The following is a 20463-nucleotide window of genomic DNA, read 5'->3' as shown; positions in this document are numbered from 1 at the left end:
ATAAACCAAAACTCTTACTTCAGATTTCAGGTAACACAAGAAAACATAGTTTTGTTTGAGAGACGAAAGTGCAAAAGAGATTATGGAAGATTAACCTCTCACTCACAAGTCTCAATAGACTTTTTATCCATGTCACATGCTGCATGTCTAGACAACCATAAAGAAAAGAATGCTGTTGGGAGAAACAAAAGAAAGTTTAAGAATCATTGCTCCCATCTGGTGCTTCAGGAAGAAACAGAAAACCGTTTTAGGCTCAGCCTTGTTGTCAACCATCTCTGAAACTCAGGGGTTTCATCATTTGGCAGTATGCAATTACAGAACTCAGGGGAGCCCTTTGGTGTCTGCAGTCCTATTTCAAGTTATAAACTCCAAATGCAAAATAAGACTCTTGTGAACGAACCCATTGCAATGTCACAAATGTTGACGTAATCATGGGCTGTGCACATATTTTTGGGGGGATGTTAAACTGGAATCTTGCCAAAGCACAAAAAAATAATGCTGGTCCCTGTCCACTCAAAAAGATGTTTAGTCTATTGTTACTTCCTATAGATATTAGGCCCTCACAGTGCAAAATGATGCAAGCAGATCTCAGTTTAAGATGTACAATTAGATCTGAGAATATTAGGACACTTTTTTTTTTCTTACTTCTTATTTACCAAAACATACTCAGATTACAGTTCTTTTTGATAGGCCACACATAAAGAGGAAAATGGGTTTTGGAATTAATGTAATTACGGCTATTTCGTTTGTAGGACTTTATAATTAGGCCAAGTGTAGTTAAATAGTTTACCCAAAAGCCGTTCCGGGGACAGCAGTAACCTGCCCCTTTGTTGTCGTTTCTTGCTCATTTGAATATATAAAAGGTCTGGAGTTGATTCCAAGTTCAGCATTTGGAAGCTGCGAATATTTTCTGATCCAACAACATTTTCACTAAACTGTGAACCGCTCTTGTGCCATAAGAATTTTACAGCCAGGGCTGTATCATATCTCTGAATTAAGTAATGTTTATGTAATCGTTGCTGTTGGGTATGTCGGAGAGTGAGCAGAGCATGAATACACGGTACAATAGTGAAATATTCTCTCTTTAATCTAACTTTTTTCAATTCTGTCTCTCTTGACTATGGCATGGACTGTACCTTTAAGAGACTAACGTGGGGGGGTGGGGGGAGCGGGATTCAAATCTTTGGCTCCGCCTTAACCTTTCCGCCATTGCGGAAATCGAAATAAAACATTAGAAAAGCAAAATGGGCGCAGCATTAGACACGCATTTTAGGTGTCCTCTCTGTGAGGAAATGACCCGGGAGCCCGTCACCCTGAAATGTAACCATCGGTTCTGTCAACGGTGTATTGGAGACTTATGGAGTGTTACCCCGACTGGACCATACCACTGTCCGGAGTTTAGGTGTAAAACTGTGTACCAGACTCTGCCGTTTGATCGCAGTTTCATACGGCCGACTAACTTCAGCTGGGCATCACCGCCGCGTAATAATACAGGTATAGTTAACGTTGGACTCGTAACACGACAGTAACACCTCATAAAGTGGCCAAATTGGCTTATAATGGTCTGACTGGGATTCAACAGCGAAGTCAACTAACGTTAGAAGTCTCCCGCTCGCACGCCATAGTCTACGTTACGTATTACGAGTGAATACGTGAAACAGTGAGACTCGCGCGTTGTTATTATTGATTAGTAATGTTAACTAACCAGGTTAACTGCAGTTCTGACCATCTTACAGTCTAATGACTGGATTTTCTCACCGGAAGTTACCAACGTTTAAGTCCAGTCGATGTTAATGTACCATTTTAGCCTCCATTTAGTTCATGAATAGATTCAATAAAAATGCACTGCAGTTTCCCAGTCTCAGTAGCTGGTAACTCAATCTCACAATGTATCCTGTCATATGTAAAACAAAATATTCATCTGTAAAGTAAATTGTAGCTGTCACGTGAACAAATATTTTCTCACGTGCTCAGTAAGGCTGTCATGTTGTCATGCAAATAACTACATTTAACAATTTGAATACCTTTTCATATTAGGCCACGATTATAGTAATTTTTTTAGCCGAATTGTTTGTAACGTTAGGTACACAATTTTGGAAAATTTCGTAAAGAGTCATAATTTACCTTCTGTGACAGACTTTTCAAAATAACCTTTAGATGTGTTAGGGTCAGGGGCTGAATCTGTGTTCATTTGAGACCAAAAACTTTAAGACAGCTTATGTCATGTGTGCACAAGTTATATCCCCTACATGTTGCTTCCATTCGCCTGATTAAAAACAGCCGAATTAAATGAAGAAAGAAGAAATGTCCTTTACCATTCAGACAATGTTTTCAGCATTTGTGTCCCCCCCCTCCGCCGCTGTAAAATGGTACCAACTGTTCCTCTCAAGGCACTTAATGTGCAGCCTTAAAGCAACTGCAATCCAATAAACATCTGTTGACATTACCATTTTGGATTCATGTGCAAAACCAAACACCACAGCGTGACTTTGGGCACAGTTTCTGTTTCAAGCCAAATCAAAGAGCAGAGTCCAATGGCTTGGGAAGAGGCTGTTTGTCTGCGTTGCAGCAGAAATGTAAATAACGCCAACACCACTAATCTAAAACAAATAGTGTCATAAACTGAACAGTAGAAGGACCATTAAACTGTTACTTGTAATCAGAGGTGGGGAGAAGTAAAGACTTATGAGTCCAAAGTCAAGATGTGGAAGTCCAGAGTCTGGTCCAAGTCCTAAACTTTGAATTTTCAAGTTATTATCAGGTTATCAGACCAAATATCTAATTCAAATGCTGATAGATGACATCCAGAAATAATAACACCTCTGGTTGTCGTTATTTCAGTGATGATTAACTGTCAACTCAATTTTATTGACTGTGACAGCCCTATGTGTGCTTAGCAGGAGGGAGCCTGCGAGTGTTTATCTGATGTATTATTTGAAAAATAAACTAAGAAAGCATTCCCTCTGACCAATTTTGCTTTGCTTGTGTTGTATTTTGTGAAGGCCCGTCCACTACCGGTGAACAAAATACATTAGACTCAATACTGAAGAGGCCCTCACTTCCCAGCCGACTCCTCGGGAAGAGAAAGGCCAGCGCCCCTGTTTCCGAGCAACCTGCCACAAAGCGATCGACTGTGGTGTCTCCTCGTGAGCGGCCCGGTGACACCGAGACTCCCACCACTTCCTCGTCAGATAAACCCGGGCAGTCAACTGTTGTGGGGAAAGCCAAAGAAGCAGTGGACCCTGCATCTACACAGTCTGAGCTCGATGATTGCATCATCGTCTTTGAGAACTCTGACAGAAATGTTGCTGTGCCTGGAGGTGAAGCGCCACAAGACACCCCAGTCAAGCAGAGCCAGCGTGAATCAGAAACACTGGACGAGTCCGACAGCTCCGGTGAAGTAGATCTGTGTGATGCACCTCTTACTGAAACCCCCAAGAAAAATACACGTGTGACAGGAATTCCTGTTTCCTCGAAGAAACCTGCCTCGCCTGCCGGTACTGATAGCTGTCCGGAGGTCTCGGAAAGGAAAGAGTTCTCTCCAATACAGCAAGTCAGTAAGATGCCTTTTGCATTCAGTAATAGCCCTGCCGCTGCTTCAGGAGCCACAAGCCACATTGGCATCTATGTCAGGCCAGAGAGCAAAAACACAGGCCCTGTTCCCTGTCATTATTGCCCTAAAACCAGATATCAGTCAGCGGTGAAGACCTGTCTGGTGTGTGGGGCCTCCATGTGTAAAGAACACCTGCGTCCCCACCTGGAATCCCCCGTCTTCCAGAATCACACCCTGGTTCCTCCCATGGAGGACATTTCACTGTGGAGGTGCCCGGAGCACCAGGAGATAAACCGCATCTACTGCCGACAGTGCGGAGTGTGTGTGTGCACTGTGTGCACCGTCATTGGCTCCCACCGCGACCACGTCTGCATCAGCATCAGGGAGGCAGAGCGAGAGCTCAGGGTGAGTTCGAGCTCCACGACATGCAGAACAGTTGTCATTTTACAGTTAAACTTCAATCTTAAGAACGTTCCATCTAAAACTCTTTTAGGTTTCAGGTATCCATATATCCAACCTATTGATGTAACTCGATGATGGCATTACATGAACCACTGCTTCCTATAGGTTTTTTTGAAAGGATAAAGTAATTAGAGTCGCTTGAAATGTGCTTTGCTATTGATGTCATTCAACAGTTCATCGAACATTTTTCATTGAACCTTACGGACCAATTCAAAGGTCGCTATCCAAATGCTTTTCAGGTTACATCGAGTCTAACTGATTGTGCTCAATCGGAGAGCTTCAGGAGGGAAAAACGTGGAAATGTGTCCAAATATCCTGTGGTTTAAATCATTTTCTTTTTCCAGGCAACCCTGAAAGAGGAAATCAAACAGCTGCAAGAGACCGAGGAGCAGGTGAAGAACAGAGTGTCAGAGCTCACACAGCAGAAAGAGACAGAGAAAGTAAGAGAAACTCTGTGCTACATGCATACTGATGCGTTCATGTAGTCGGGTAACGGCTCAGAGTGGCAGTGAAGCTACTGTGTGTGTGTCCCTCGTGTAACAATAACTGCGATTGAATATTCCCAGTAATTGTTTGCCAGTCCTGCGCATCCGCTTTGAGGAATTTCAGACAGTTCCTAAGCAAAGAAGTTGTTACGGGACGTCGGCTTAGATTGCGTCTTTTTGTCCAGGCAGTTTTGAGCGAGGCGCGAGCAGGAGTGACGCAGCAGTACGGAGCCATCAGGGAGGCTTTGGAGCAGGAGGAGCAATCGGCTCTTCAGTGCGTGACCAAGGAGGAGACCAGGGTCCTGGGAGGGTTAGAGGAGAAACTCTGCCTCCTCCGGCGCTCCCTGCAATCCATTCAAAATGGCCTCCACTCGCTGGAGGGTCTGGCTGATGCCAAGGGAGACAGACATGTTCAGGACCAGGCCTTTATCATGGTCGGTGTTTTTGTTCTTTTTTAAATAGTGAAATGTAAGACTTCCTGCTGGCTCGCTGCATATTTTGATGAGAAATTTGTGTTTTCTTGTTTTTGATTTTGCAGGAATACAGCAAGATTGCCCATCTGTAAGCGTTTACCTTCTTTTTTCTGCCTGAAAAGTGCCAATTTGTTGGCTAAATGTCTTACCAGCACGCCATAGATTGAGTAGACGCGGCGTGTGAAAAGTTTTAATGAGGCCTCTGGGGCCGTTTCAACCTCTTACCGATTTTGGAAAGGACGTAATGACATGAACTACATCCAACACACACTAGACCCAGATAAAACAAAGCTGTGTGCATGTTTAGGTACCACAAGTTTAACGAGAGCATGTCGTGTTCTGTTATTTTTAGCTTTTATATTCATTAGAAATCACTATTCTGCTATTTTAGCTGTGCTATAAGAGACCGGTGGGATTTTTATGGCTGATTTGTAATGTGGGCACAAAACCTTTACATGATTATGCTGTATTTATAGATGCCCTTTTTATTCGGTCTGCCCATTAGAGGACAACAACTGTAGCTGTTTGATAGCTGAATAGTCGTCATTCTCTCTGCTGACTCCGCTTTTCCTCCTCAGGACTGCTAACATGGGAAACTGTGTGGAGCAGTGCGAGGCCCCGGAGGAAGTGGACCGTGCCCGACTGAGTTGCCTGCAGAAGTGGACCGAGAAACGACTGGACACAGTGGTCATCACCATGCCAGGCAAAGACAGAGACCTCTACAGGCTGCTGTGTAAGAAAAGAAAAAGCCCTTTGAGATCTTGCGATGTAAAGGGCACTGCAAATAAAAAGTATTATTATGAAAAGTGATGCTTATGTATTTTCAATGGATGAATCACAACCACTTAAATCATGATACTTAAGTCTCTCCTCTAAATTCCTATTCTCCTGTATGCAGATGGCACCGTTCCCCTCTTGGATGCAGATACAGCCCATCCAAAGCTGCAGTTGTCTAATAACAACAGGAGGGTGACCTACGGCGAGGCCCAGCAGGAATACACAGAGCACGAGGCACGCTTCAGCTCCTTCCCCCAAGTCCTAGCCTCCTGTGCCCTGGAGGGGGGCCGCTGGTACTGGGAGGTGAAAGTGTCCGTAGATGATGGCCGCTGGAAGGTGGGGCTGTGCGAGGGTCAGATAGAGCGGAAAGGCCAAAAGGACAGCTCCCGTCTGGGCTTCAACAGTTACTCCTGGTGCCTGGCCTGTGACAAAAAGAAGGTGGAGGCTCTGCATAACAAGGAAGCGACTCCCGTGAAGGCAGACGGGCTGCAAAGGGTGGGCGTGTTTCTTGACTTTGAAGAGGGTAGTTTATCATTCTTTAATGTGACACCAGGGGGCAGCCTTGCTTTATTGCATTCCTACAAGCACAGTTTCTCTGACCCTCTATACCCGGCCTTGTCTGTGTCTAAAACACACCTGGCCGTCTGTGATCTGTTCCAGTCATAAAACATATACGTTGTTGGCGTCTGCAGTTCTGCTGAAAATGTACAGAGCGAAAGAAAGTTGGTGCCTTTTTATACAGGTTTTTTTTCTCCACATTACAATTTGCCACTAGATTTCTCTGATATTTTCTTGTGTATTTATGTACATTTCTATCTTGCATAATTCCTTTTAAATGTGATTTTTTTTTTAATATCATTTAAGTTAGCACTGGATTTGTACCGATATAGCAAAACTGTATTCTACAGACTACACATTCTGGACAATGGTAGCAATTTATTTGCTGTAAAGTGTAGTTCAAGTTGAAATTTTAACTTGGATTTTATTTTTCATCATGACTATACTTATAGTGTTCTCCGGTGTTTGTCGTTTCTCATCTCTGACATGTCTGTACGCCTGCGACGACTCATTGAAATAAAACCCAGACGTATAAGAGCAAAGTCAAGTCTTCATTGCTGCTTGCAGGGATTCTTCCCCATTTCAGTTCAGATGGAAACACAGGTGTGGGTGAGGTGTTGTCCCCTAACACGTGCTAACTTTGAAATCTCACCTCCCCCACAGCCTGTGAGCTTTACTGACAACAAACATTGCCTTTGGCTCAAACTCCATATTGCATCACAGACGTAAACAGATGCTAAATAGTCCTTTTCCTTGTGAAGACTAAGGCTTATTTATTCGGACTTGGGGTCTGAGTGGTTGACGTCATAGAGTGGGATCAAAGTGGGGCTTACCAGAACTCCCCCTGGATGATTGGTAGAGAGTCGGAATGCCACAGGTTCACGGAGAGCTGTCCGTGGATCACAGTAAAGTCAAACTTGTACTATAGCCAAAAAGGGCTGAATGAAAAGGAAATCAAGTTTTGGTTGAGTTTGCAGAAGAGATCTCAGGGGAACAGATCTTGATACAATGTAATCGCAGAAAACTTCTCCTCTGACATACTTGTTTGGCATCAATTCAAACGTTTATTATCAGACTCACATCTGCACAGGTGCACCGTTCAGCCATGATGACAATTTCACGCTCAGAGCCACGTGATCCAAAGGTAATCGCAAACCTTTCGCTTTCCTCTTCCCTCACCCCAGCTGGCACATGAAGGCAAGAGGCGAGACATGTCTGAGAGCCAGTGAGAGGGGGAGGCTTCAACAGACAGTTAATCAAATTCTGCTCTTCCTTCTCATCCAGCGGCTCTCAAATTCAAAACAGGCTCTTGCAAGCTTTTCGAGACTAGCTGCTTATAGTATGTTGGCAGATAACAATGTGGCAGGTATTTGTGTCCTAAAGCTAAAGAGCCATTACCCCAAATAATTAGCTGATTCTACTCATGTATTGCTCTTTTCACCCATGCTCTCAATGTCAGATTAGCAGAGATCAAATTAGAGGGAGAAAGACAGTATCTATTATCTTTTTATAGTCCTTAGTGAAAGTGCTGGCAACAATCTTACATTCATCTACCTCGTCCACGGAGGAAAATGCCTCTCATCTTAAGCCGGTGTGTCCTTAAGTGGTACAAGTGAGTCAAAACCAGTCTTACTCACAAAGCTGTCCCTGTCAGCGCTCTCCCTTAGATTGCCTGCTTTTACTTGTCATCACTGGCAGGAAAGAAAGCGGAATGGCATGAAATGACCAAGGTCAGACGGTAGGCAGCAGAACCCCCACTTAAAGTGTCTTTCTGACGCCCACAGGTTGTAATTTCTTCGTCACTCCGTCTCTCTCCGTCCGACAGCGACGTTGTGCTGGATTGCGCTGACGTTAAACTATTTCATGTTCACTTTAAAAGTGTGCTGTTTTTCATCATTTGATGTAGACTTGGTCAAACTAAAGGCTTCTTTCGTTTTTTTCTTTCGCAAATAACTTTTTTCCCTCCTGAACTGGGACTGGTAACCACGTCAGTTTGCAATCTTTCATGGGAAATAGTCCCATTAAATTGACCCTCTATTTCTTGGCTAAAGACGTGTCAAGGAGAACGATCGGACTTACGATAGATGCTCTAATAAGGGCTGTATAAAGACGCTTAATAGCATAAAGAAGTTATCTCGGAAAAAAAACTTGCCACACACTTCCATTTCAACTGCTCCAGTAATACATAGCTCGTAAATTTGGCCCCTCTGAGAAATGCAGCAGTATTAAAAACACTTTATCAGTAACTAATCTTGTGGTTTATCAACAAGCTCTGACATAATGAGGATGAGATTTTGTCGATCTCAGGAGCGGATGTGTCCTCCGTAATACTATGTTAGAAATAAGGCTGTAGATATTTCATCCATTTATTGCTATCCCCGAAGCCTTTGAAAAATTAAAGTTGGCCTCGTTATGGATGTAGCAGAAGCTCGCTGTGCCTTGTGTCTTCAAAGAAAAGATCACGGTCGGGTAAATGTGTTTAAAACATGGTAGAAAAACACAGATACGCTTTGTAATGCAGATTATTATTTTAAATATGAAAATAATAACTAAACTAAGCTCTTCCATAAACAACACTTGGTTTTTGCCATTTCTTTAAACTGGAGGAATCTATTGATCGTTTTTGTTGATGGATGCATGAGAACATCTATATAATCTTAGAAGGGAGAAAGCTTGCCAAGAACAGATCCGGTTAGTGCTGAAAATCACAGAAGATCGAACAGATCTAGCAGGACGGATGGGCAGGGGGTATGACCAGGGGCCTCTCCACACCAATGTGGCCATATCTTCTGTTGGCATGGCAACAGTTGGCGAGCTCAGGTGAGCTCGGAGTCACATCTCCCCCAGTCACCTGCCAGGCTTGGCACCGGTCCGCGGAAATCTGAGACACAAGAAGTGATGGGCCTATTGTTGGTTGACATGCCTGTTCTTCTCCTTCACCTGTCCCCGGGCAAATCAATTTACTCTCCTTTCGGCATCAGCCTGACAGTCAGGCTGAGGGGATGAAATTATAACAGGTTGAAAACCAATTCTCTCATATCTGCGTGGCCGTTCACTATAAGGTGATTTTTCCCCCCCTATAAAGGTGCAGAATCTGGATGTATAAATTCAGGATGGAAGGTGTTGCTCAGACATTTATATCTTTTAGCTCTTATATACTGGCGTTGCCCTTCAGTCATTAACATGTCAACACATTATGAGAAAATAGAAGTGGCATTTGTTTCACAGTCTCCATTGTCAGCTTCAGTGCCTGTTTGTCTCTCTCTTCCCACACAGAACCATCTTCACACAGAATATCAGCAGTATCTTTGACATTATTTATTTATATGCCTGTGCTAGTCTTCTTTTCATTTGGCTCCTCTGCGGGAAGGTCAGAGTGCAGGTCAGAGGCAGACGGAGCCTCAGGAGGTGACTTAGAGTCAGCGTCCTTTTCAAGGATGTGTTTGTATGTGGGATCCAGGCTGTCAGGAGAGGATGAGCCTCAGATACCCGACTTTATGAGCTTTTTCTTAGTTAACATCATGCTGCTTGTCAGAATTGTTAAGTTTGAGAAGATACATTTTTATAATGGACTAAGAGCTTAAAAATGAATCTATCCATATTCAACAAAGCCTCTCCTCCTCAGTGACCATCACAGCCACAACAAACATTTTTATAGTGTAAATAATAATTTTATTTTTAAAAAGTGCTATACTTAGAGGTAAACCCTGTAGTATCTCAGTTCTTATGCGTGTCTAATGGAAAACACGAGGTCTGTAAGCCACATGACTGATCAGTGGAGTGCACAAGGAAAGCGGAAACATTCAAATGAAGACAATTAAGCTGAAAGTTGTGAGTGACTGAACCAGAGGATTAATGCCCGGAAAAAAAGGTCAAATGAGCAGCTTTCAAGTCTAACAATTCTCTTTTGAAATTGTGAAACGCTCTAATTATGTATGTATGAATACATGTATTAGCGAAAGTGGCTTTCATGTGCCTCCACCCTCACTGCTAGACAAATAGATGGTTCATTCATACTGTGGCATTACAATGAAGTCAACTTTTTAAAAATCTCTTTCCATATTTTGTGCGTCGCTTTTGCCTTTCATTTCTCTTCCCGTTATCAGTGTGTTAATTGAGAAAAGAGTCTCTTTTTTATGCTAAGCAGAAGCAGATCTGCCACAGTAGGTTTATGCCCATTGTTTTTTGTCTAAAGTGCTAAACATGCTGCGTTTATTCCTCGTGGCATTTGCATTCCATTTGTGACCTAGGTAGGATTTAAACCGCTGTTTGGAGAGATAAACTGAAGTAGCTCTTTGCTCTACTAACCAGCAATGAACTGTGTTTGTGTACCGCAAAAAACACACAATAATCCAAATGATAAATGCCACTTACTGGCAGTTTAATAAGGGGAGATCAATAGAAATGCAACAAAATCTAATTATGCACAAGAGTTGAATCTGAAATCTTTTTTGCCCATTAGAATCCGATGAATCACCCCCTTGGAGCAGTGACATGAACAAATAGAGGGGATGGGATAGGATCCTCCAGAGTCTAGACAGTGGTGGTGGATTAGCAGAGATATGTCAGGTGAAGTTTCTCTGGTATCAGGAAGAGATGTCAGGCCAACACAGCATGGGATGTAAAGATGGAGCGGGAAGGGTTCTAAAGGCTGATGTAACCCTTTTCCCACATGATTAAACTAATCTTTTTTTCCTTTTTTTTTTTTGTATAATTTCAAGTATCACATTTGCATAAAATTGTTAGTTTCGTATTTTGGACATTGTTTCATGAGTAATTTCCATGTTTGCTTGCCCAAACATGAAAAGAAAGCCAGCAATTTTAAAATGTGCCTTGCCTGGATGGCTGAATTTCTGAGATGCCTTCAGAAACCCGACCAAAACCAATCCCAAAATCCAAGAAAGCTGCAATTAAAATGTGATTAAAGCCAGTTCGTCATTTCTGTGTGTCAAACGTCTTTAAGTGGGCTTGTTGCTGGGAAGTTTGTGTGTGCAGAATACCACATCATATGTTTTCAAGTGGTATCACTAATAATGACGAACAACAGTCAAGCTGGCAAGGGGAACAAACCTCAGGTTTTACAGCTCGTTGACATTAATTGCAGCTACCTTAGGTGTGGTGTCTTTCACCAGTGTCTGACCTCCGAATTCAGACGTAGACGGCAGGCAGTAAAAGATAAGATAACTGATACCTCTAATATCTGTTTGCTGAGTATGAATCTATCTCAGGCTGTCAGCTCACCTTGGTATGATGACTGACAACAGGGGGAAACAGCTTGCATGTCTCTGCTAGAAGGTATCAAAACCTATAGATTCGAGAGGGTGAGATGGAATCTGTTTTCTGATAAATGACAGAAGATAACTGTTTTATGTGGCATCTGTTTTTGTCCGTGATGCTATATGGAGTTTGAGTCAAAGGCAGTGTTTGTTGTCAGTAAAGCTCACAGGCTGTGGGGGGAATGAGGAGGACAACGCCTCACCCACACCTGAGCTTTCACGGGTCTTGCCCTCACCTGTATTATGTATGATGTATTTCTTTCCAAGTGCAGACATGTTTTGCTCCATACCTCCACCAGTTCTGCAGAAATGTCATAAATGTTGGAAGCAGTGTTACGGCTTCACACACATGAAAGGAGAACTATTCAGTGTGTCTGCAAACATTCTCTGGTAACGATGTCCACAGTGTGCCATTAGCAGTCCACCACAGCTTCATTTGCAAAAGGTTGAATAGGGGCATGTTTATTGGTAACTCAGAGAACAACTAGGTGAGTTACTTACTGTAATAAGTTCATTGCAAGTAATAAATCAATTGCTGTGAAGTTATAAATGACATAACTTTGATTTATTATGTCAGCTTCGCTCCGAATGGTTCATGTGGGAGAGACGTCATCACATTCATCTCACACCTACATCATCAAAATGTCAGCCAGGAGCCCTTCTGACACAGAGAAGATGCATTTCTCTTTCCGAGGAAATGAACTACTGTGAATGAGGAAACGTTTGACATTTCCACACATAGCACTATTGTGACCGGGGTAATGAAGCAACCAGACCTCCATGAGACTGTCAAATCTGTTCAGCGCAATCAGGCCTTTTTTTGGTGCAGGAGCACCGCCTGCCCACTGTAATCACCCGGCATTTTCATTTCCCTCTGCCTTCCACTGGGGCTTTCTTCCAGCTCTCTTGGATGTTTATCTATCACTGATGGAGATGAGGGGTTTGCAGGGTTTTTTGAGGTAATTGTTATGTAGCCGTGTGAGCCTTCAGACAGAAATATTCTGTATGAATCATGACATGATTGTGGTTCTTATGGACACCAATTATACCAGCACACATACTGCAGTCAGTGCCTCCCGGCGTCTCAAAGACTGCCATTCTTTACAATGTGGTGGGTTTTTCTCTCTTTGCAATGAGTGGGCCATTATTTGTGACAAGTGTTTTATCTGAATAGGGAAAAATCTTGAAAAATGTTTTGCGTTATTTTGTCTCTCCCCATCCTCCAAACAGAAGCATCCTCATTAGAATGAAATCTTCACCCATCTCACAGTTTCTCTCATTTGTCTGCTTTTGACTTGAACTGTGACTTGTCACATAGTGAATTCTTCCAGTCCACCCTCTCTATCTTCCCCTCACACTCTGTAATTTATCTCCTCCGAGCTTTTGCTGACTTGAGTGATTTATTCACATCTCAAATTTAGTCTCATGGTGAAAAGTGAATGGGTTCTTAGTCCCTGGGGCGGCTGGCTGGTCACAGCTGAATACATTTTGAGCTCATGTTCCTCCATCCCTGCCTGTCACTTGAGATTGACTATAAATGACCCCAGTGAGAGCACTACAAAGGAGAATAAGCAGGCCCTCTCTAATGTAACAGCCACACATTTTATACCGAGATTCCACTCATTTTAGTTACGCAGACATATGGAACACCTTTTCATTTAGCTGACTTTGTAACAAGTGTGTAGGTGTTAATCACAAAGTGCGGTCCACTGAAACCCCTTAACTTTGCATTAGACAAGATTTGTTATGTAAAAGCAATATACTGTACACACTGTAGCCCTTATAAAGCGGCACTCATCCGAAATCACAAAGCAACTGTGTGATAGAGAAGCGTTTCTGTGGGGAGGCTGTAAAAGTGCCACATACTGTCCTGTTTACTGGAGTCAGACACTGACTGAACAGAAGAATAAAAGAAACGTCATAATGTAATAAGAATGAATGTCTCACTTTATGAAATTTAGGGTTGCGAGGGGCTGAAACCTATTCCAGGTCCCAGCGAACATTAACAATTCCACCAAGTTTTTCAAGTTTTAGCAGACTGTTGCAAAAATTGACTGGAATTCTTTTTCAAAGGGTCGATATAAAGATCTTGATTAGTTCATTATCTGCGAGAAAAGATTTTGATAGTTTGGCTTTTATTTTGTTTTAGATGCCTATATTTTTTCTTTGTAAATATAGTTGCATCGCACAGCTATAACACGTTTGTAAGGAAGTAGGATGGATGAATGGTGTCAGTGCACGACAGTGTTTGGAATGACCATCTTCTTAGCTCGATGTGTTGGTATGGAAATATTTGATTTACTAAACCGAGCACTGGAAAGCTTCAGCTCGGTGATGTTTCTAGAGAAATCGGGAGTCGGCAGCATATGTACTCAGAATGCTACGTTTATACTCAGAAGATATTGTGAAAGCGTTGTATCTTAACATTAGTTGAGATAGTGGTAGCACTTTAAAAGGATACAACAGCTAAATAATCAGATCCACCGTTGCTCATTGGGAAGAGAGGTCGTCCTCCATCGGAGGGTTTGTGATTCGAACCCCAACCCCTCCCTACGGGAGTCTTGAGTTTGTGAATAAATGGATGGAAAACACTTTGTAAAAACCTAAAACAAGGTTAAGGGCAATACTTGAATGCAGACAATTGACCACTAAATGCCTCATTGATGCAAGAACTCATGAAGATTTAATCCACGAATTAAGAATATGTCATGAATTCCTGTTGCCTACCATGATCTAATGATCAAGTGTGCTCATGTAAGGTGCCCAGCAGCATTGGCTCACAAGTGTTTGCGTAACAAAAGATAGATGAACTGTGAAGCTAACTGGGATATACTGTTTAGATTCAGCCAAGTGCAGCTAAATTGAAGGATTTGACTGGGAAATGACTCAAAATGTACTGCAAAAACAGGAGTTGTTAAAGGCTTTGGAAGCCCACCAGTGAAGGCCTGTGCTTTTTTTTCTCAATCTCTTCAATTAGACAACAATGAGAAACAAGAAGGGTTTCAAACCACAGGGAGCAAAAACACTCAGTTCAAAGAGAGGTGTGAACTGTGCAGAAAAGAACCGTAATCTGCTTGTGAAGTTCATCACTTCACAGTGAGCTGAATAGCGAGATTACCCATCAGTCATTTTGTCTCACTTGAGTTGCAAAGTAAAAAGAGAGAGAGAAAAAAAGAAATTGCTAAAACAGAATAACGTGAAATGATGCTTTTATTAATTCCCAAATGAGACGATATTTAATGCATTTTAAAGCTGAGAAAGAGAAGATCAATTTGATTGAGTGTTTATTTGTCATAGGAATTAATGCCCTTCTTATTGAAGTCATTTAAGACATCATGTTACGTTACTTTACTCAGAACTCTATAAATGAACCACAACAGTGGTTATATAGTGATTTTAACAATTAAGGTTTCTTGTATTGACGAGTGTGGTCGTAAAGTAAAGTTTTAGCCATTCGAGTGGACCTGAGAATTGTTGTGCTTGATATTCAACACCACGGTGCTGTACTCATTATTGGCTGACAATATTGATTTTTTTTTGGTTACTTCTGTTTTTTAACTTGAGAAGCTTTTTTTTTTTTAATAGTTTTTTCAGATTTGGGTAAGAGGACTCAGATTTGGAAATATGAATACAAAGCTGTTGGGCCTGGTTGTTGTCTTCAGTAGGAGGATTCTGTTTGAGCTGTCAGATCCACAACTGGAAATTTGTCAGGCACTACCACAGAACCTAGTTCAGACATCTGCATTGCTTCTTGATGAGCGGTTTGAATTCCACGAAAAGTCTCAGTTACCCATAGTACATGTGGCTTTTTAAGTTCAGACTGTAGCCGCTTGGAAATCGAGTTGGCACCACTGATACATTAATAATTTCCATATATGGTTTGCTTGACAGAGCTGACTCTTTCTCTCTGCTTCAAAGGGGAAGCCTGATCTGTAGATGAAGAACTGGACAGAGAACAAGGAAGCATGAGAGAGGTCGTCTGTCCCTCTGTATCCCTGGAGACCTGTTATATTTTCAACTGGCAGCTCAGAGACCTCCAGAGTGTTAACCCGGCTCTCTTTTCACCTCTTGTTGGAGAGGAAAGAAAGATACATTACGCTCAGTCCTCTCCATCCTCGTCAATACAGCGACCGTCCTATCAGCAGGGGACAGGACAAATCAATGTGTGCCTTCACATGGGAACATCTTTGATAAGGAGATGGTCTGAAAGTCTGATATCAGGGCATGAGGCTGGTTGACCCAACCTACATTTTTACTCATTGCATTTATTTAAAAAGCTAACAGTATGCTTATATGTCAGAAATGTGATTTTTTTTTTAGAAATGCAAATTAAACCAGAGCACAAACTCTGCAGTGTGTGCTTAAGTGTGAACCCTGTCGACAAAACAACCCTGCTTACCCATTCAAAACCCTTAGCTTGAAGCGAGTCAATTATTCAGCCCAACGACTTTAAATGCCCCTCATTTTACGAAGAATCTGCTTTATTTGTCATGGTTTTAGCACACTTGAATCTCTGCTGCTTAAGCTGTCTTTCACTGAACTGATTTAGTTGGCTTTAGACTCTACAAAGCTGTGTTCCTGTGCTCTGTTATTTGTACGATACTGCTGACACATGAATGTGGTAAGCATGTTTTATTTGAACGTTTGCTGTTCCTGGCCCTATTTTGACGCTTTAGCATGTTGATATTTTTGTGCAAACAGTCATTAGTTTTGTAGGAATTAGGGATCTGTATGCCGGTCCGTCTACCACTGTATATGTTTCCTTGAAAAAAATTAAAATCAACCCATGTGTAGCAATAGAGGGGAATTCAAGGGTGTCACCAAAGTTCTTCCTTGCCTGCATTACAGATATCAATAAATTGTATGAAATGAAAACACGAGCATAAATTGAAGGACATCCTCGTGTCATGTGGGAAAGGTTTGCTTGTATGTACAAAATTTACAGCAGTCAGCACATTTTGGGAAAATAAAGCTTGGCATCTCAAAGGAGTGACAGAGCAGAGACCAGCTTCAAACATCTGGGAACAGAGCAGACCAGCCACTGTAATCTCAGAATTACAGCATTCTGTCAGTCCTGCTTGATAAAAGCTTTCAGCAGCAGAGCACTGCAGCGTCTCGGTTGTTGAAGTTTTGTGTCTGAATTTACCAGCTGAATTTAGTGGAGCACAAGTTTGAAGTCAGGAAGGATAGTTTGGCATCCAAGCTCTGTTGCTATTTATTGTTGAGCAGTGATGTTGGAATATAAGCGCAGAATTGTGGTTTGACTTTGTCTGGTTGAAATAAGCAAAATCTCTCTCTCTCTCTCTCTCTGAAAGTCAAACCACGTTCTGTATTTATTGTCATGTGATGTGCGCTCATAAACCTTTTCAAGCATGCAACTAACGAGCCTGATGGTCCCTCTTGTCTTTTGACCACAGGGAACTACATTTATATTTTCCAAAAAGAATTTCAACCTTTGATTCCTCAGTGCACTGGACAGTTTTCCTCTGTACATTTTAAACGAGCTCTGGCTCACAGACTAAGGCACGGTTTCTGGATCTTATCTTTAATACGCTGGATTTCTTAATCATGCACATATGAACTGTCCAAGTTCTTTGCAGCTTTTATGTCAGGAAATGCCACTCTGAAATAATTGAACTATTTCACCGAGTGGTGAGCCTCTCTCCAGCTTTACTTCTGAAATACTCAGCTCCTGTGCAGTGCTCCTTTTACACCTAATCGTGTTACTGACCTGCAGCCAGTTGAATAGACGAGATGTGAGATGTCTCATCGTTACCATGCTGTTTTTAGTTTTTCATTTTCTTTCATTTTTTGGAAGAAACTTTCACATTTGATAGGTTGCCTGTGTATTATCTATAATAAGATCTAGTCAAACATTGGTTTTAAATTATTGCACGCTGATTTCTATTTTCATGTCAGACTGGGTTCCAGTCTCTTTGGAAACAGGGTTGTATTTTGGTCTATTTTCACCCTATCAGTGTCTCTATAAATGTACCAGCATTCATCCAGCTACAAGTCAAGGCTGTTTTGTAAAAAAAAATAGTTCAGTAAAATCTTTAAACTGCCGTCTGTCTCTGTGCATGCAGTGTATAGATTTGTGCATCCCTGCAGCTTTGTGAAGGAGCGGAGAAAAGAGCGTTCAGCTGCTGTAACATGATTTGGCCCTTATAGCAACTGTTTTCTTACTTAATGATGAAATATATGGATACTGCAAACAACTGAGTGCACAGAGTCATATATTCATTCTCGAGCGTGTGGAACCAGATAGAAATATTGCGTTGCCTTGGGGTGGCACCCTCTGTGGAGTACAGCAAACAGATGAGGGTGTTGTTTTGATCAATTACACTTAGCTTTATTGGTGTACAAGGTTCAAACACTGTTTTTTCTTGGTTTTTTTTTCAAGCTAGTCTTGTTTGTGCATCCATTCAGCTGATGGCACAGTCAGCACCTCTTTCATTTCAAAGCAGAATTAATTAGAATTAATCTGTTTTTAATTAAATTATTAGCATTTCTTATAGCTGAGACCTGTCGACACCTGACATTAAAGCCCTCCTTCCCTATACGTTTTAATTTCCTACAGCACCCCTGGAACATTGTACAGCTCGTGAAACAATTAGGTTTCATAAAACGTGTTAAAATCTGATTTGCGTCTGTACTCCCACCTGTATGGTCACAGCTGGGAGGTAGAATGCCCCCAAATCTGAATTGAGTCTGTATTTGGATTAATCATTTTCCCCTGCTTGGAACAAATATGAGCCCAGTTCTTAAAATAGCGCTTGGCTGGAGAAACGACAAAACTGAATTATGCTTGAAAGAGGAGACGCCATTGTTTCCATAAGATGGAAAGCTAAGGTGCTAAACATGTAGATAGATTCCACGCATTAACCCTCATGTTAAAGACTATTTCCAATAGCCCAATCTTTGTAAGCATACTCAATTAGGTATCGTGTATATATTGCTGAAGAATGCAGATTTGAATTTGATTTGCTAAAGTAGTAGATATAATTTTATTGTGCCGGTTATTCTGTGGACATGTAATTCATTTTTCTACTAATCATCATTGGATTACTGGCCGCTCTAATTCACTCCTGGATATGATGAGAAAATTTGGATCCAAGGAAATTATTAACTGACTGTGGAGTTGCCCAAGCTGATTTAAGTCAGGTCAACAAGCTGTTTGTGCCGACAGAGCAGAGGGGAGAGAAGAGGCCTGGCTCCAGTCTGCTTTTGAGTAATACTTGACCTTCACCTTTGTCCACTTTCGAGCAACTGTCCAGCCTCGCGGGAGACTGTCACTGATAAACAGCCAAATCAACCCTGATATTTGTGCTTAGACGTCACAGGGGCTGCAGCCACCAGAACAGCTGTACCCCCAACACAATAAACTTTATGAGCAACAGCAAGGTTTCCTCTGGACAACAATAAAGGGAATCAGTCTGAGTCAACAAACTCTTTTCCATCTGCTGAAAATGCCTTCTTGTGCTTTCATAGCTTCATTATATCCTTTCACCTGATATTATTGGCTGTGGACTCTGTTGGCTATTTCTTGCCCTTTTTACAGAAATCGCTGTTGTCATCGATTTTTAGAGTCTTCCTGCTTCCCTTGGAATGAAAAGAATATTGTGAATCTTACAGTAAATATCCTGCTGTCTTGAAGCAATGGAAGATCAAGGGGATGAGAATTTTGTTGGATTGTTAATGATTTTTTTAAGGCCATTTGATTACCATATGCAAGGGATATCTTGAGCTTTCAAAGGCACTCTGAATACGTAGCATGTGGACTGCGATGAATCACAGTAGGAGAATTTAAGACGAAAGGCTGGAGGGTTGCTTAACATGATTAGTTGAGGAGGTGGGATGCCTGGAAGGGAGCTGATAACACGAGTTTGGTCTCACCAAGGGCGACTCAGGTGTTTAGTATATAAAGCTAATGACCTGAGACTCCTCTTAAAGGATTTGTTGTGTACCATCCTCATATCTACTGTCACTTCTACTTAACTGTGTTCATTCTGGAGGATGGGCGGCAGTTAAAAGTACAGACAAGACTCTCTCCTTGCTCTGAAGCCATATTTGCTAAAACCCATTGTTTTCCGAGATTACCAGAAATATCTCATTGAATATTCAAATTATAGATGACAACAAACACTTGCTTACAATGTTGCCATTTCGGTTACATAACAATTAAATTACAGAACACAATAAAGGGTTTCAAAACCCGCCATCCAAAATCAACCTTGTTCCAGACAATCCCACTTGGAGAACTTGAGTTTTTTGTGATAATCTTATTGGTCGCTGCATGATGGGGGTGGAAGAAGCGTGTTGTTTGTTTGACAGGTTTGAGTGTGGGTGAAGACAAAGCACACATGCCTCCTCCATACACACAAACCCCTTTTCTTAGAGCCCATATTTTCTTGTTCATTGCACAAATTGCAAAAGTACATGTGCACCTTTCTGCGTCTCCGTGCTAAAAATGGCACAGGAAAAGGGTGCAGAAATGAACAGAATAAAAAAGAAAACAAGGCCTGTCTCAAAACCCTCAAGTCTTTTCCCACCAAGACACAGTCTCTCTCAACATGCACCTGCATCTTTGTTCCTCTCACACCGGTATACTTAGCCTATTGCATCGCCTACAATTTTCTGCCTTTCTAATCTTTTATAAAAGGACTGGACTGCCATTCACTTGTAACATGCAGCTGCTGCCATCACTGCTCCTTTTCAAATGTCACATCTTCCCTTGAGGGGCCAATGTCCTGACAAACGTCAGAGAGGTGGTTTTTATATTCATGCAGTTGAGAAAAAATGCCACTGAAACATGACCAACTGGTCACAGGTATCCTTTTGCTGAAAATATTGTGACAGCTGAGCTTATCAATCAACAG

The 20463-nt window shown here is 41.8% G+C and overlaps 1 protein-coding gene across 1 annotated transcript; it reads left to right on the top strand.

Annotated features, from left to right (window-relative positions):
* Positions 1–1218: 1218 nt before the first annotated feature.
* Positions 1219–6841, top strand: LOC140307284 (tripartite motif-containing protein 14). The gene is made up of 7 exons (XM_072386089.1): positions 1219–1494; positions 3003–3958; positions 4360–4455; positions 4686–4934; positions 5039–5061; positions 5552–5706; positions 5872–6841. The coding sequence occupies exons 1-7, from the start codon at positions 1245–1247 to the stop codon at positions 6414–6416; spliced, it is 2274 nt and encodes a 757-aa protein (XP_072242190.1). The 5' UTR covers positions 1219–1244; the 3' UTR covers positions 6417–6841.
* Positions 6842–20463: the final 13622 nt, after the last annotated feature.

The sequence above is a fragment of the Leuresthes tenuis genome, unplaced genomic scaffold (assembly GCF_036924035.1).
Source record: "Leuresthes tenuis unplaced genomic scaffold, fLeuTen1.0.hap1 SCAF_5, whole genome shotgun sequence".
Taxonomy (NCBI): domain Eukaryota; kingdom Metazoa; phylum Chordata; class Actinopteri; order Atheriniformes; family Atherinopsidae; genus Leuresthes; species Leuresthes tenuis.
The sequence above is the reverse complement of the archived record's forward strand: the minus strand, read 5'-3'. Positions and strand labels throughout refer to the sequence as shown.

Coding starts and splice junctions, on each gene's coding strand:
- LOC140307284 (XM_072386089.1), top strand. CDS start 1,245: ATGGGCGCAGCATTAGACACGCATTTTAGGTGTCCTCTCTGTGAGGAA. Junction 4,456..4,685: donor AGCAGAAAGAGACAGAGAAA/GTAAGAGAAACT, acceptor CTTTTTGTCCAG/GCAGTTTTGAGCGAGGCGCG. Junction 5,707..5,871: donor AGACCTCTACAGGCTGCTGT/GTAAGAAAAGAA, acceptor TCCTGTATGCAG/ATGGCACCGTTCCCCTCTTG.